Raw genomic sequence first — 16,799 nt, 5'->3', positions numbered from 1 at the left:
TTTCAATTTTTGTATTGGTGTAACTTAAAAAAGGGAGAACATATTTTTAACTGACTTTTGCTGGATATTCTCCACTTCCCCTCTAAATCTCTCTGCCCCTGTAATGCCTTCATTTTTGCTTTAACCAGGGTCTCCTGATGTGTGGATTATAGTTGGGTTTGGCCAGTGGGGGAAATAGGCATATGAGTAGAGAGTAGGAGGAGAGATTCTATAGGAAGGTAGTCCCCTTGTTCCCTCTCTGTGGTTGGGCAACAGCTGTTGCTTCCCTACTTAAGGCTACAGCTCCAGTTGGGTGCCATCTTCTAAAGCTCCTTTCAGGTAACTGCTCCTCCCTTGTCCCTTCAGGCAGAGAAGTGGAAGAGCTTGTGAGGGATGTCTCACCATAACTTTTTTTTTTTGAAGATTTTATTTATTTATTCATGAGTGACACAGGTTGAGAGAGAGGCAGAGACAGCAGAGGGAGAAGCAGGCTCCATGCAGGGAGCGAGATGTGGGACTCGATCCCAGGACTCCAGGATCACGCCCAGGGCTGAAGGCGGCGCTAAACCACTGAGCCACCCTGGCTGTCCCACCATAACTTTGTTGATTCCCTTAAGTCTGCCCACCCCACTGTAAATACTCCTTTCATTCGACAGTCTTTGGTAACTCTTTGAAGCATGCCATCTCTTTTTTGCTAGAAACTTCGCTGATTTGACTCGTGGCAGATTTTAAAAAAGAAACACTTGAATCACAGAATTAAACCACCCAAACTGGACTTTAATAGTACATTCATTTTATAGGGAATAAAAAGTGTAATTCAAGAAAATTTACTTAACAATTAATTAAAAGAATTGTAAAAGCTACCAAAAAAAAGTAACTTTCTGAAATAAAAATTAATGCCCAGTACATGTCCTTGGTCCCCTGTATAAGACTAAAGCTTTTCTGAATAGCTAAAATAATATTTATTTTCATAGTGTGCATTTACAGTAATAAAAATGCTTTGTAAGTTAAAAAAATCAATTATAATGCTGTTAGGTGATTGGTGATTATAAATGTGTACTTGGAGAGGAAATCCAATGAAGTTAAAGGATGATGCATAAGGTAGTCATCAAATACTTAAGTTGCAACACCACCTGGATGAGTAGGCATTTTATGTCCATACATATAAACTTCTCATTTGCGGAGAAGACTGCTTCTCCATCTGTAAATGATTCAAAAAGAGGGCTCTTCCTAAATTCAGAAAACCATTAGCTTTGGCTAAATGAAAGAAACAAACCTTTACAAAAGTGCAAGCTAATTGTCTTCCCCTGCCTTTCAATGTTATCAAATTTTAAAACTGAATATATATATTTTTTCTTGATTCAAATCACAGCTAACATTACATTAACCTTTTCAAAGTGCACTGGCATGAGCAGACAGGGATGCCAAAAATGTAACTGAATTACAATGAGAATGTAGTGATCCAGACCAGATTTTTCCTTCCCACTGCTTATAGCCTCTGCCAGCCTGGTGGTTTAGGGATGGTACTACTTCTAGAGCTTTGCTCTGGCTCTGGGTTGTCATGGGTCCAAATCATGTTGAGATTCAGGTCTTCTTTTATCCCAGTTCAGTTCTCTAATATACCAGGCTAAGCTCTGTGTTTTTTATTTAATTTGAAAATGAGTCAGTGAATGTAAACAGATTCGTCTGATGTGATGGGTTTTTTTTAGAAAGGAAATATTTATATATCTATTCTAAGTAATTTTTTCCATTACCTTTAAGTTGCCATTAATATTAGGTAATAGGATTTTTACATTCAATTCCTTCTTGTATATTCAAATCAAACAAGTTTAGCCATTTAACACAGTGCAAGGAACAGGAGGAGTATATTAGGAAACAAAGCTCTAGAAATCTACCTTTCTTTTTTTTTTTTTAAAGGTTTATTTATTTATGATAGACATAGAGAGAAAGAGAGAGAGAGAGAGGCAGAGACACAAGAGGAGGGAGAAGCAGGCTCCATGCCGGGAGCCTGACATGGGACTCGATCCCAGGACTCCAGGATTGCGCCCTGGGCCAAAGGCAGGCGCTAAACCGCTGAGCCACCCAGGGATCCCCGAAATCTACCTTTCTTAAATAAATGGCTTAACATATATATTGGGCTCCCAGAGTAAATTATTGTGCTCCCACTAGTGATACTATGTCCAAGTGTGCCTTTTTTTTTTTTTTTTTTAAGTTCTCAGGCATTATATCAGAATTTTTTGGAGGGTGGTGAGGTGGAGTGAGGATTATAGTTAACATTTTCATTTGGAGGAAAAAACAGTCATCTGATAAAAGAAATCAATCTTCCAGATTCAAAGTAACTTCAGAATTTTATGTTTATGAATTACCCATGAGAATAATTAGTCTTATTTAGAACAGTTTCTTAACTGTAGAATACTTGTGTGCAGGAAAGATTTATTTATATGTCCAGATTTCAGTTAAGTTAAATTTTGCCTGGTTTGTTTAAGTTAGTAGAAAAGCAAACCATTTATTTGCTCTTTTAAAAATAAGAACTGATTTGACATAGATTGTGTCTGATGCTAGATTGGTTTGGAATCACTTTAAGTGATTACCTAGTTTGATAACTACTTATAGGAAATGGTTTTGCGTAAGCAATTTGGTGAAACTTTGGAAAAAACTAACATCCCTTTTTTTTTTTTTTAAATAATAGCTATCCTGTAATAACACTCACTGTAAAATAAATAAATAAATAAATAAGGTGGTTCTACTCTTTTGAAGATCATACTATAAGGAAAAAATATCCTCTAAATACCAAGTACTATACTAAATATTTTAACATCTAAATGCAACCACACTTTAAAAATCTGCCAAAATAAATACAAGTTCTCCACTTTTATCTCATTAAAAAATACTATGCTCTAGAAATTGTTATTTGGGGAAATTTATCAAATACTATTCCATTTTGAAATTTTTGTTTCATAGTTTATTTTCGTGACATTTCAGATGAGTTTGTACAGTAACTAAGATGATTAAACAGTGCAAATTCACTGAAATATTTTGATGTCAGGTTTATACCATGCCAAACATTTAGATTTAGAAACATATTAAGATATGACTCACTGTTGTATGATTTCCTATATAGAATGAGTCAAACCATGCTTCCTGGATAAAAATGTAGATGCATGAATTTTGCTACAATACAGTCATCTTATCAAGTATACGTTAGTCATAGTCTCAACAGGAACAATAGAAGAGTTTCATGGTTTATTGAGAATTGACCAGATTTTTCAGTTTTTATTCTAATATTTAGCTTTAGACATAGCCACATAGCCCCTCCCTGGAAACAGAATGAAGAGTATCAATCAGAATTTAAAACTTTCTTAATAACCTATTATTTCTTGTTGAGAAGAAAATTCCAAAAGTGTTCTTGATTACTCTTAACATAATGGGCATTATAAAATAAATAACCTAATACGTTGACACAAAGCTTCTGGAGGACTATTGAAAAGGTGATGTTAACCAGCTGAGCCTACTGCTCCACCCATAATACCATAGTGACCAGAGAGTCCACCCACATACACAAATATGATGGTACAAAGTGCCTGTGATTTCCAAATTCATTGGCCAAAGAGTTGTTGAGCAATCACAGGACACCAGTCTTAGTTGCTTCCATGTATCATCTTCCTAGAAGATACACATGAAGTTCTGTCTTGTCTGACTATACACTGCATGTTTATAACAGCAGTAGCATAGAGATTAAAATAGAAAATACAGTAACTATTTAGGGCTTTAAACAAATCACAAAACCACATACTTTCTCACTCAACAGGAAAGCTTAAATCAAAAGGAAACTGGATCTGAAAACTGGTCTTTTTCATCTAAAGACCAACTAACCTGCTCATTGCAGGTAGGTTTTATGGATCCTTCTGACCCTTTCCATGAAACGCCTTCTCAGCACCTCTGTAGCCCAAACCACTGCTGAAATGTTTGTTTACTCTGTCTTATTAGGTGGCTTCATTTGGTTTATAAACTTACTTTTTTCATTTCACCAAGAAGCCATTTCAAAATGATCTTCCAGAGTCTGGCTAATGAAGCACTTCTAACTAGTGTCGACAAAGGTCAATCTACTGGCGTTTGACTGTATAGAACAGGAAGTCTGTGTTGCATCTTGTGCTCTTAATGAAACCCGACAACAGAGGACTGAACGCATTAGTCTCAGAACAGGAGGCCTAAAGATGGCAAAGACCCAAGGATCAATTATTGAATTGATCGATAAAAATCTAAGAGCTTGGAGGTCCCATTTTTCTCTTCGTGAAGAGGTTTCATTCATATATGCAAAAATCTGTAAGAAGTAAAAAGGAAAAATGATATTAGTTTTATATTGTAGCAGTGGACAGGCTTAGATCACATGCAATTTCCTAATATTTAAGAGCAAAACATGTTTTTTCGTATGCCAGGGGTGGTGACAGCTAGGTAGCAAAATTTCAGTCTTCTTTCATATGTTTATTCTGACAAAAACTCTGAAATGTAAGTATTGTCTCCTTTTGACAGATGAGGAAGTAAACTTCAGGAGAGGTAATAACAATAATGTTACGTTTACATCCAAATCTCTAATCTGATTTAATGATCACAATTCAGTGAGAGAAGGTACCTAGAGCATGGATTCTGGACATGGGACTGCCTGGGGTTCAATTCTGGCTTCATATATAACTTTGGAACCATTGGAAAGAAAACTAACTTATTTGTGCCTTAGTTTCTACATCTTTAAAATGGGTGATAATGATAGCAATATCTACCTCTTAGGTTTGTTAGGAAGATGACAGGAAGTGTTATGTGTATGTTATTTAAAACAATGCTCACTCAGTAAGTACCCTACAATGTTGTCCATATTTCCAGATTACCAGTGAAGACATCCACATGCAGAGAAGTTAGGAGACTTGCCCAAGTTCCCAAGGCTGCTCAGCTGGCAGACTCAGGACATAAATTCCAACGTCCTTGACACTAGGAAGGTGCCCAACCGTGGGTTACATTCAGATAGCCTATATTAGAACAAAGGCCTTTAGAACAATGTCCTAAATGCTGGAAACCTGACACATCTTTGCATGCTGACTGATGTTTTCAAACTGGTATACCAGCTCTCATCTGATTCCTTATGCATTTTGGGATCAATGCAACTTTTTGGTCAGATTTAAAGGATAGTACATGCTCAATAAAGATCAAACACTTCACATAGCTTACAGAAAAGAGGGAAACAAATGGAAATCATATACAGTTTTTTTTTAAGATTTATTTATTTGAGAGAGAGCAGGAGTGGTAGGGGTGAGTTGAGGGTGGTGGGCAGAGAGAGAAGAAGCAGACTCCCCATTGAACAGGGAGCTCAACTCAGGACTTGATTTCAGGACCATGGGATCATGATGCCAGGGGAAGACAGATGCTTAACTGACTAAGCCACCCAGGTGCCCCTGGTACCCAGTCTTTGAAATCAGTTCTTTATAATGCTCTAGGGACTTTCTTACCAGTGGGAACATATGAGTTAGAGAGCTACAACTTCATTCCTCCATGCTTCTTTGCCAGAAAAAGGAATGGTTTATTTCCTTTTCCCCTAGTACTTATTTTGTAAGAATCTGGCAAGTGGATATACAAAGCAAATTAGAGGGAAGGAGAAGAGTAGTCATCTTTTGGTTGCTTACGTTAGGACAAGAGCAGGAAGGTTTGGCAGCCATAGGTGTTTATGCCAGAGAAATCTTGGAATAGGGAATGGAGGAAAGAATTGGCACATGAATAAGGAAAAATTAGAAGTGATGGTAGATTTCCCTGATTATACAGAGAAGAGGAAAGTTAGGTGGGAATACACAATGAAGCAATAATTTTCTTGTCAACCAAATGATTTTGGCTGAGAAATAGTACTTAGATGATATATCTAAGGAGTGATTTGGGATTTTAGAAATTCAGGACAATACTGTACAAAAAGTCTAGTAAATTCAAATATATTAGTTCCTACACACACATACAATTGACACTCTGTTGGAGAGAAGGTCTGTAGAGCAGTTCATGATCGAGCTTCACCAAAGCATACGATGACATTGAATTAGCCAGCCAAAATGGGCAGTGTACAGAGGGCTCAGCATTCCAATGTCACACATGGAGATGAGCCAGGTTTTCAGTGGTGCATGACCTGTACAGTATCATAGTTCCTGATGTCGTTAGAGTGTCACAGAGCAATGAGAAGTGAAAAATGGTTTTAGGGGATGAAGCAATTCTGTACTATTTGTTTCCTTTCCCTTTCATCCCACTATGCTGGGTCATTTTTAGAAATGCTTAAAATTTGCATTTCAGGAGGTGACCAAGATTTTGTAGAAGACAACGTCTTCTTTTACGCTGGGAGAAGTGACCCTTTAATTTCCCGATGTAAGTTTTGTCTTTTTCCACTTCCCCATTTTCCCCGCTTTGGTTCTTGTCTCTTGCCTAGAGTTCACTGTTTTTGACATTGTGGATCTTGGGTTTGTTTTTAATTGCAAAATATACATAGCATATAATCTATCACTTTAAACCATGTTTCAAGTGTGTAATCAGTGGCATTAAGTACATTTATATTGTTTGCAACTGTATTGGCTAGGTTCTTTATTTTCCATATAGCAAGATGTTTTGACATCTTAAAAGCTTTCTGGCTGGGAAGAGGCTGCTCCTCCCCCCAGGGCTAGCCATTCTTAAGAGAAAGCTGGGGGCTCATCCAGGAGCAGTCCTTTGATATGCGAAGTAACCAAGCTAGAGCCCCTCCCTCTGGCCCTCTATCCCTGCAGAAGCCCAGGCTGTCCTCCAACTCCTGTCTCTTCTGGCTCCTGACCCACAGTACTACTTTCCCTGTGGCCCTGGTGTTAGGCAGTGTTTCCTGTGTCTAGGACCTGGAAGTATGATAAACTATTTTCCTAGGCCTCTCCTGTGCTCTTCTTGTGGCTGTCCCTGACTGGCTGTCACATAAAAGAATAGCAACCATCACCACCATCCATCTCCAGAACCTCTTTTTCATCATCCTACACTGAAACCCTGTACTCATGAAACCATAACTCCACAGTTCTCTTTAAACTCCAGCTGATCCTAGATTTTAATTAAAGGCTGACAATAAATTGACATGTCAATTAATTAATTAATGGTGTTTCAGTGATATTCTGGAATTCAGCCTCAGAGGCTGACAGAGTTTATACACATGTTTGCATATACCACTAATAAACTTGCTAAGAGAAAAATCTAAACAAGTCAAATGAGTTTTAATTTCTTAGGACAGGCTCTCCCTATAGGGCTTTGCTAAGAATATAGTTTGACACCTACAAAGTGGTACAGATGAAAATCAGTGTTCCTTAGATTCATCTTCTATAGAATCCTTTCAGCCTCCCACAGAAATCTTCATCTTGTCACTGATGTGGGACTCTTCTTCTGAGCTACTTTCCTACTGTCAATGCAACTTCATCGTGGTTTCAGAATTTTAGAGCAAATGAGAACTTTATTTGGTTGTTCATTGAAATCACCTGAGGATTGTTAAGACTACTCTGATGATTTGCTCCCACCCCCAGAGACTCTGATTTAATTCATTGGGGCTGTAACATGGGTATCAAGGTTTTTAAATCAACCTAGGTGATTCTAATGTGCAGCTAAGCTTGAGAACCTCTGTTTTAGAACCTTTACCCAACATCTGAAACAGTTTAAAATTATTCAATTATTACACTTAAAAACAAAAGCTCCACTTAGACCTGGTCAAGCAAATGATTTTGAGCTTCTAGGATTCAGCCCCTGATCATTAGTATGCAATCTGGTTTTCCTTTGGAAATTGAACCCTATGGAGATAGCAGTTAATATTTATTGAAGAACTATGTGTGCCAGGCATGGGGCTAAGCAATTTGTAAATTTTCTTGTTTAATCCTTACACGAACTTGCAAAATATTATTATTCCTGTTTTAGTAAGGAGGAAATCAAGGCCTAGGAGATTAGTTACCATATCCCAAATCACACTCCAGGTAAGTAGGAAAGCCATGGAGCCACACTCAAGCAATGGGATCAAAACTTTCCTTTTAGGGGATTCCCGGGTGTATCAGCAGTTTAGCACCTGCCTTCAGCCCAGGGTGTGATCCTGGAGTCCTGGGATCAAGTCCCACATCAGGTTCCCTGAATGGAGCCTGCTTCTCTCTCTCTCTCTCTCATGAATAAATAAATAAAATCTTTAAAAAAATTTTTTCCCTTTTAGCTACTACACAAACTACCACCTTCTACATATAAATCCTGTGATGTGAGGTGCCTGGGTGGCTCAGTTGGTGAAGCAATTGCCTTTGGCTCAGTCATGATCCTGGGGTCCTGGGATCGAGTCCTGCATCTGGCTCCCTGCTGAGCAGGGAGCCTGCTTCTCCCTCTCCTCTGCTGTTCCTTCCACTTGTGCTCTATCTTTCAAATAATTAAATAAAATCTTAAAAAAAAAAGCCTATGATGTAAAGTCTCATGTGAAGTTCACACTAACTTATTAGAGTTTTTTAAGAGCCTTGTTTGCAAAGGTGTCACAAGGATTTGTGGGTATGGCTGTTCCTGTTTATAGTCTGGAAAACCATGGTCATATCTACTTGTCTTTCTTTGGAGCTTTTCTTTCCTTCATACTTTGCACAGTTAAATTGCAGGCAGAGGATTTTATTATATGTTATTTTATGTTTACCTGCCTAGTGAAAGTCATTTGGGTGTCCTGGCTATGGCTTTATACAACCCATTTTTTAAAAAACTTTTGGTGTCAGCTATACTTCAAAAAAATTTTTTTTTAAACACAAAGCTTTTGGGGACACCTGGGTAGCTCAGTGGTTGAGTGTCTGCCTTTGGCTCAGGGCGTGATCCTGGAGTCTGGGGATCAAGTCCCACGGACTCGGTCAGGCTCTTTGCATGGAGCCTGCTTCTCTCTCCACATGTGTCTCTGCCTCTCTCTCTCTCTCTCTCCCTCTCTCTCGTCATGAATAAATAAAATCTTTAAAAAAAACACACGAAGCTTTTGGAGGGACATTATTTTCCAGTATATGATGTTTTAAAGAAATCCTTTCCCCCAAATCCTAGGTGCTTTGTGGTGGAGGGAACAGGAGCTTATGTCCCTTTGGAAGGAAAGATTCTGGCATAGATATGGCTTCAGTACTAAAGAGTGTTCCCTGCCCATGCTTCAGGTGATCCCAGGGCTGGATACAAAAGACAGTTAATGCTAAAGTTGAGAGCTACAAAATAGAGGACAGGATAAGCCATGGAAACTGAGCAGACCAAGTTGCAGATTAACTGGGTCTTAAACCTTTAGGTGAAAAGTGACTTGTCTTCCTGAAATACCATATCTCTGGAGATCAATCCCTCACCATTTCTTTCTTTTCTTTTCTCTTCCACTCCATTCCATTTAAAAAAATATTTTATTTATTTATTTATAAGAATCAGAGAGAGAGAGAGAGGCAGAGGGAGAAGCAGGCTCCATACAGGGAGCCCCCTGTGGGACTCGATTCCAGGTCTCCAGAATCAGGCCCTGGACTGAAGGTGATGCTAAACTGCTGAGCCACCCAGGCTGCCTTCCATTCCATTTTTTTAAACTTAATACTGCGATGGGCTTTTGACATGCCAAAACAAACAAACAAACAAACAAAAAAAAAAAGGAAAGGAAAGAAAAGAAAAGAAAGAAAAGAAATATACCATCTATAGAAGCTATTTTTCTTTAAGCTGAGGACCTGGTCTTAATCATCTGAAATAGCAGCAATGAACAACTTGACTGATGGTGTGGACATAATGCACAATTTCTTTTTTGGGAATAAGACTATGGTTCTTCCTGTCTAAATTTTAAAGATTCAGTGTCTTTATTCACAACCCGCATTTTGTAATGGCAAAGGAAAAGATGTCAAATGAAAACATTCATATAGAGAAATGTTCTCTTAAAAGGTCACATGTCTTAAAATGATTTCACTAATCCCCAAATATATTATTGGTGATGCAGAAATGATAAAGGGATTTCCAGTAATTCATGAATATAACTTAAAATATCACCAAGCAAATTCATTACGGTTATGCATGGAGAGTTCTGAATTTCTTTTTTACCCTTACTAGAACTATGGTTTTTTGCAGGTACATAATCAACAAATTTCATGAGTTTTACAACCCCCATTCATGTTACATTTTAAGTAAAGAGTTCCTGGAATGAACAGGAACCTCCAGTACTATTTACTTGAGTTTATTCTATATTTTTAAGATTATTTTTCCACTAATCAGGTTTGCCTACAAATTACAGCCCTAAAGGATTTCTAAAGATCCTTTTTAGAGTGATGCAATGGGGGCAGCTCCGGTGGCTCAGCGGTTTAGCGGCACCTTGAACCCAGGGCCTGATCCTGGAGACCCAGGATTGAGTCCCATGTCAGGCTCCCTGCATGGAGCCTGCTTCTCCCTCTGCCTGTGTCTCTGCCTCCCTCTCTCTCTCTCTCTCTCTCTGTGTCTCTCATGAATAAATAAATTTTAAAAATCTTTAAAAAAAAAAAGAATGATGCAATGGTTCACTTTTGAAATTTTAGAACTGAATAATATTCTAACAGGAGGTGGAAATTTCAGAACTGAATAATATTCTAACACCAAATGGAAAGCAGTTTAAAATGACCACCAGCTGTCCACAGCTATTGGTAAAGTAATGACCAAGTAACTTGACTTGTGTTGGAAATTAATACACAAACAGTATCTGAGGCAAGAATGGTCTGATATATTTTCTGTGTTCTGTTCCATTTCAGGAAAAAAGTTTCTATTTATCTCTGTGAAATGATGGCAACAGCTGATCAACATAAGGAGGAATTCATTAATTTATACACTATCCCTTTAGTACATAAACAGTTTGGAATATGTTGTTGGTCCCATGCATGATTTCATATGGGGAAGCCGAAGTAATGCCATTTCCTAACCACAACATTTTTTTTTTTTATCTCATAAGAAACGTTTCATGTGTACCAACAGAAGATTTTATGTGAAGGGTAATCTGATTATTTCTTAATTTAGACCAGCATTTATATTAGCCAATCTCCTCAAATCTTGGTCTTAGCCTTTCAATTCATAGAACTGTGGAGAAGAAAAAAGGAACCACACGCTTGGCCCTGGCTCAGTCCCCTTGATCAGCATGGGAAAAAAGGTCTTTGCCATTTCATTTTTAAAGCTAACAAGTTGAGGGGAGCCTGGATGGCTCAGTCGGTTGAGCACGTTGACTCTTGTTTTGGGCTCAGGTCCTGATCTCAGGGCTGTGGGATTGAGCCCCACCTCGGCCCCGTGCTCAGCAGGGAGTCTGCTTGGGTTTCTTTCAGTCTCCCTGCTCCTTCCCACCCCACCCTCTGCGTGTTCTCTCTCTCAAATAAATAAATAAGTAAATAAAATCTTAAAAAAGGAAAAGCTAACAAGTTGGAATTGAGACAAAGTGATCCAGATATTTATAACATCCTTACCATTCCTTTATGAATATCTTGGTTTAATCTTTTCACATGTTAACCCCTGAGGTAAGTACTTTTTTCCTATAGTACTGTGGTTAAGGGGATAGGCTCTGCGCATTTTTAAACTGTCTGGCTTTGATCCCTAGCTCCAACACTCACTAGCTGTAGAACCCTTGGTATTATCTGCCATATCTGTAAAACGGAAATAATAATACTATCTATTTTGCAGTTGTTGTGAAGATAATGGGTTAGTGTGTATAAACATTAGGTGCAAAATGTTAGCCGTTGTGTTGCTGATAATAATGATATTTGAAAGTTGAACTTGGGGACGCCTGGGTGGCTCAGGGGTTGAGCATCTGCCTTAGGCTCAGGGCATGATCCCAGGGTCCTGGGATCGAGTCCCGCATTGGGCTCCCTGCATGGAGCCTGCTTCTCCCTCTGCCTATGTCTCTGCCTCTCTCTCTGTGTCTCATGAATAGATAAATAAAATCTTAAAAAAATATATTATGGCTTGAAGGTTGAAGTTGATTTCATTATAGGGTGCTGGACATTTTACACTTTGATAGTTTTCACTTCCAAACATTAAAAGTCCTAGACTGGTGTTCTTGGAGGAAGCAGTAATTCTAACCTGTCCACACCTTGGGACAATGGCTGACTTGAGTAGTTCCAGGTTTCCTAAATTCCCCACTCCTCTTCTTCCCTCACTCCTGATGTGCTGGAAAAGACTGGTACCTCACTGGGTACACAGCTGTGAAATCTCCTCTTTACTGGGCCAGTGGTGTGGCCCACCTTTGAAGGACATAGAAAGCAGCTCTGTTATCCTGAGGAAGAAACAGACAGAGATAGAGTAGATTGCTAGTACTTTCTGGGAACAAGGAAGTCAGTTAGTTGGAATAGCTCATTAATAATCACTTACATTGCTTACATTTTGAAGTGATAATATTTTGGATATTGGGTTAAATAAAATATATTGATTAATTTTTACCGTTTCTTTTTACTTTTTGTTATTTGGCTAATAGAACACTTAAAATTCCATATGTGGCTCAACTGTACTTCTATTGGAGTGCCTATGTTCTGTTAGAGGAACAAAAGAATTTCTGAAGACCACCATAAGTCTTTGCCTTGTCTAACAGTTTCCCAGTCAGGATGTGTGGAAATGATTCCTGCCTTGTGTGGGAGATTGGTGTAGGCTATTTCTGACCACAATTTTAGTGTGGGCCAAGGAGACTAAAAGGACACAAGGGGAAAGTGCCCTCCAGGGCCAATGCAAGTATTCTGAAATAGCAGAATGTATGCACTAAACAGTAGCTATGACTTCGGAATCATCAAAGAAGCCTTCCATGAGATCACTGAAATCAAGTTACTACAGTATTTCATAAGGTTTAAGGTGCTATGTAAATGAAAGGTTCTAACAAGTACCAATAATTTATTAACAAATAAAATTAGTTACTGGTCCATGTAAACTTCCTTATTAAAAGACAATTTGATACTTCCCATTTAAGGTATGGTTCAAATATCTGTTTGGGGCCTAGTGAGTTATCCATTCTTCATCTGGATAACATGCCATGTTAGCCCCAAGACAAGGACCAACATGTCTGGCTTTCTGATTATGTTCACTCTAGGCTTTTCCCCTACTCTTTGAGAATAGAGTCAATGCCACTATCATAAAGTGCCCTCATAATCTTCATTGGGCATCCTCGAGCCATGAACAGGCAATCTAAATAAAAACAGAGCTTCAAAGCAAACCTCCTACTCCCCTACTCCTTTTAACCAGACTTCTAGCTCTAAGCCCCTTCCATTTGGCAAATCTGGAGCTGCCCCTGGCTTAATAGTAAATAAAGGGAGAAAATAAATATAAATGTGTGTGTGTCTGTGTGTATGCACAGGGAGAGTTGAAAATCAACATGCAGCAATGATTGAGTTCTCATGATAAAAGGCAAATTTACTTGAAAACAGGGGAACCCATTGAAAATCACTGCCTTTATGTTTTATAATCCATGTTTTGCAGTGGGGTAGTCATGATCAAAGCAGAGATCGTTTCCTCCTGCTCTCTTCCCCTAAAGGACTTAGGGATACTAATTCTTTTCACAAGCATGTGGTCCCCTCTGAGCCCATTCCCAAACTATTTAAGTGGCTTGGCGTGGGGGGTATTTTAAAATATATGCTCAAAAATCACAAGACTCTAGGAACTGACCTCACAATTCTCACCGAGACTGGCACTGCCCAACTCAGAAAGTGTTTATGGCCTCTACATTGGATTCTAGGCTGTTTAGTGGAACTGGAAATTCTTTCTCTCATAGATATGTGTTTTGTGTCTTAGTCCCGACCCAAAAAAACTGATTTAACATCTAACACGTCATCAAAAATTTCTACCAGTAAAACAAAAGGAACACGTAGAAGCCATGCCGGTTTCTACAACACAGCCTTTCTGTTGCACAAACTCCCTGGTTCAGGGTGGAATGGAAGAGGCAGGTTCCCACGGTGCTACCTCGTTTCATAAGGGGGGTCCTTTCATGTCACTTATCGATTCAGATCAGCTTCTGCCCTGGTGGAGAATGGGGTAGAAGTGTGAGGATAGTGGCGATCAGGAAGAAGAGAATATAGCTATGAATCAGTTAATTTAGGAGGATGGGTATCCTTTCTCACCCCGGACGATGAGAGTATGAAGATAATCAAAAGCAGTGATGGAGACGAGAAGTAAGATAAAGATAAAGTAAGATAACAGGTCAGACCTGCTAACGGTAGGCACTATCTATCTCTTTCTTTTCTCCAAGACTGGCAGGAAGAAGTCACTGCCAACTGCTTACTCCCTGTAGGGTCAGTCTTGTTCTTTTAAAGAGTGGAAAGTGAGGCTACTCCAACTTCCAGTCCCCGGCTCCCCATAAGAGGCCAACACATGCTCAGACACCTCCCTGGCCCTGCCATCTATGTTATACTTGAGAAGGCTCAAACTCACAGTGTCATAGAACTAACTGCTAAGCTGCCCCCGGAACAGGATAGCAGTCATCCTCCAGCCTGGGCTCCTGTCTTCAGTTTTCCAGGCTGCCCCCAGCCCTCCTGGGTCATGGCATATGCTGGATATCCTGACTTTCCCATCCCTGAGATGGACCAGCCATTCCTGTGTGTTGCTTTGTGCTCATGAAGTGCGTGACTATACGCTGAAAAACACCTGTATATATTTCTGATAGTGATATGAAGAGGAGGTTTTGTGAGAAGGTACAAATGCCTCCTTGAGAAGGACCGCAAAAGCTGAGCAAGGAGTTTCTCCAAGCCACCCATCTTTTCCTTTAGTTATCATTAGGGACATAATATAATGTCCACATTTTTTATCCTCCTATGGTCACAAAGAGTTACGCTCGTAATATGTAAATTGGGAAACTTATAAACTCTGTGTTTGTTGAACTTTTAGGACAAGGAATGAGTGCTCTGAACTTATCAACACGGACCCTTCTCACCTGGGACCATTCTTCATGACAGCTGGAATGCTGCGAGTCGGGTACCACCTTTTGTGTTGCCAGAAACAAGGCAAAGCAAGGAGAACTTGGACCAGTGGGTGGGGACCACCTCGAGGGAACTGCAGCTCAGGGAAGTCAAGGTTGTAACTGACACACACACGCAGGTGGCAGGTGGAAGGGGCCGCCTCCTCAGGCACGAAGCCGGAGCCGAGCTAGCAGAGGCAGACAGCGGCTTTTAACTCTTTGGGGGTCTGGGCTGGCTTAGGGGAGGGCTGAGGATCCCTTCCGGGGGGTGGGGGGAGCTGCTATGGAGTGTGAGAATCCCTAGCACAGAGTCACTAAAGGCCAGCCGGGGTTAGGGGAGGAAAGAAGTGGCCTAAAGGTGGGAAGCCAGAGAAAGCGGTCTGGACCTCAACAATCAGAACCTATTTTTAAACGTTGCAAAGGTGGGGCGGTGGAAAGGGTGGGCGCGAGAGGGGAGAGAGTGAGAAGGCTGTCCAGAGCTCGGTTGTGGAAACGGAGTGGGCTGACTTACTGTGAAAGGCAAGGAGCAGATGGCGAAGGTGATGGTCATAATAGCCAGGAGAATGAGGTGGTCCGTCTCCTCTGCCACGGACACCCTTTCCCCTCTCCTGCGGGTCCCAGAGCCGTCCCGGCAGCTGCCCAAGGAGGGTCCGCAGCGACTCCTCCCGCTCCGACGGTGCATGCGGATGAGGTTGAGGATGACGCTGAAGTTGCAGGCGAGCACCGCGACGATGAGAAGCAGCAGCAGGGTGGCGTACAGCTGCAGGTACGCGGTCCGGCCGTGCCGGATGAAGCACCACGTCCCGGGGCAGTACTGGACGTACTGCCCGTAGCCCAGCAGCGGCAGGGAGCAAAAGAGCAGAGAGACCGTGTAGATGGTGGGCAGCACGGCCAGGCCGCCTCGGCGCGTCACATGGCGCTGGTAGAAGTAGGGGCGCCCGATGGACAGGTAGCGCTCCAGGGCCATGGCGAAGAGCATGAGCATCGTGGCCAGGCTGAAGAAGGTCATGGCGAAGGCGAAGTAGGTGCACGCGCGCCTCTCAGGCTCCAGTGCCATCAGGGTCTGGTTCCGAGCGTAGGAAGCCAGCACCACGGGGCTGATGAGGCAGGTCCCGAGCAGGTCGGTGAACACCAGCTCTGTCACCAGCACGTGGAACAAGGAGATGGAGTTCCCGCGTCCTGCGCGGCGGCCCGCGTCCCCCCGCCAGCGGCGCGCCAGCAGCGCCAGCGCGATGAGGTTCCCCAGCACCCCGGCCGAGAACATCGCGGAGCTGATGGCCGGGCTCTCGCCGGAGGGGAGCCACTCCCGAGACTCGCAGTCCTCCGACCCCGAGTTATTGGAGATACTGCCCATGGTGGAGGGCCAAGAGGAGAGACGCCCTCCTCTCCCGGCTCGTACCTGGGCGGAGGAGAGTCTGGGAGCAGGAGCGCTCGGGGAAGCCGCGGGGAAGGGGGAGGGACCCAAGTCCAGAGCCCCCTTCCGGCGCCCCGCGCGCCCCGGCCAGGCTCGGCCCCGGGGCTCGCGCTGCTCTCGGAGGCGCCGCTAGGCTGCAGCATCCGGGCGGCGCTCGGAGCTCCCCTGCGGGTCCGCGCGCCCGCCGCAGCCAGGAGCCCACACCCGGGGGGTTGGGGGGGGGGGGGGGACGGGGGGCAGCCGCCGCCCCTTCTGCACCCGCGCGGGGACGACCAACTCAGACGCGGTGTCCCGGCGCCCGCAGGACGCCCGAGAGGTGGAAGGCGCGTCACACCCGGTGCGGGCACTTGCGAGTCCCTCAGCGGTGACCGGGAGGAGAGGGGCCCCGAACGCCTGCCCGGAGCGGCTCTGCGCGCGGGCGCGGTGGCCTGGGCATCCCCGCGCTCCGTTCCTCCGGGACTGCAGGCTGGAGGCGCGCAGGGCCGCTGGCCCCGGTGGGAA

General features: G+C 42.3%; 1 protein-coding gene across 2 annotated transcripts; it reads right to left on the bottom strand.

The window, feature by feature from the left end:
* Window positions 1-735: 735 nt before the first annotated feature.
* PTGER2 (prostaglandin E receptor 2) lies at window positions 736-16,489 on the bottom strand. Of its 2 annotated transcripts, none has more exons than XM_025443560.3 (2): window positions 15,396-16,387; window positions 736-4,300 (listed from the first exon to the last, which is right to left on the bottom strand). In XM_025443560.3, exons 1-2 carry the CDS (start codon window positions 16,236-16,238, stop codon window positions 4,058-4,060), a joined length of 1,086 nt encoding a protein of 361 aa, XP_025299345.1. In that variant the 5' UTR covers window positions 16,239-16,387; the 3' UTR covers window positions 736-4,057. The 2 variants fall into 2 exon arrangements, with proteins under 2 accessions (XP_025299345.1, XP_048969124.1); XM_049113167.1 differs by lacking the exon at window positions 736-4,300 and adding an exon at window positions 8,442-12,226 and having other exon boundaries at window positions 15,396-16,489.
* Between the last annotated feature and the right edge of the window lie 310 nt (window positions 16,490-16,799).

The sequence above is a fragment of the Canis lupus genome, chromosome 8 (assembly GCF_003254725.2).
Source record: "Canis lupus dingo isolate Sandy chromosome 8, ASM325472v2, whole genome shotgun sequence".
Lineage (NCBI taxonomy): Eukaryota > Metazoa > Chordata > Mammalia > Carnivora > Canidae > Canis > Canis lupus.
Note: the sequence above shows the minus strand (reverse complement) of the source record. Positions and strands in the feature narration are given on the sequence as shown.

Bases quoted from the DNA above. Each gene is read 5' to 3' on its own strand.
- PTGER2 (XM_025443560.3), bottom strand. From the start codon at position 16,238: ATGGGCAGTATCTCCAATAACTCGGGGTCGGAGGACTGCGAGTCTCGG. The intron at 4,301-15,395 runs GTAAGTCAGCCC...TACTTCTTACAG, and splicing joins TCTGCTCCTTGCCTTTCACA to ATTTTTGCATATATGAATGA.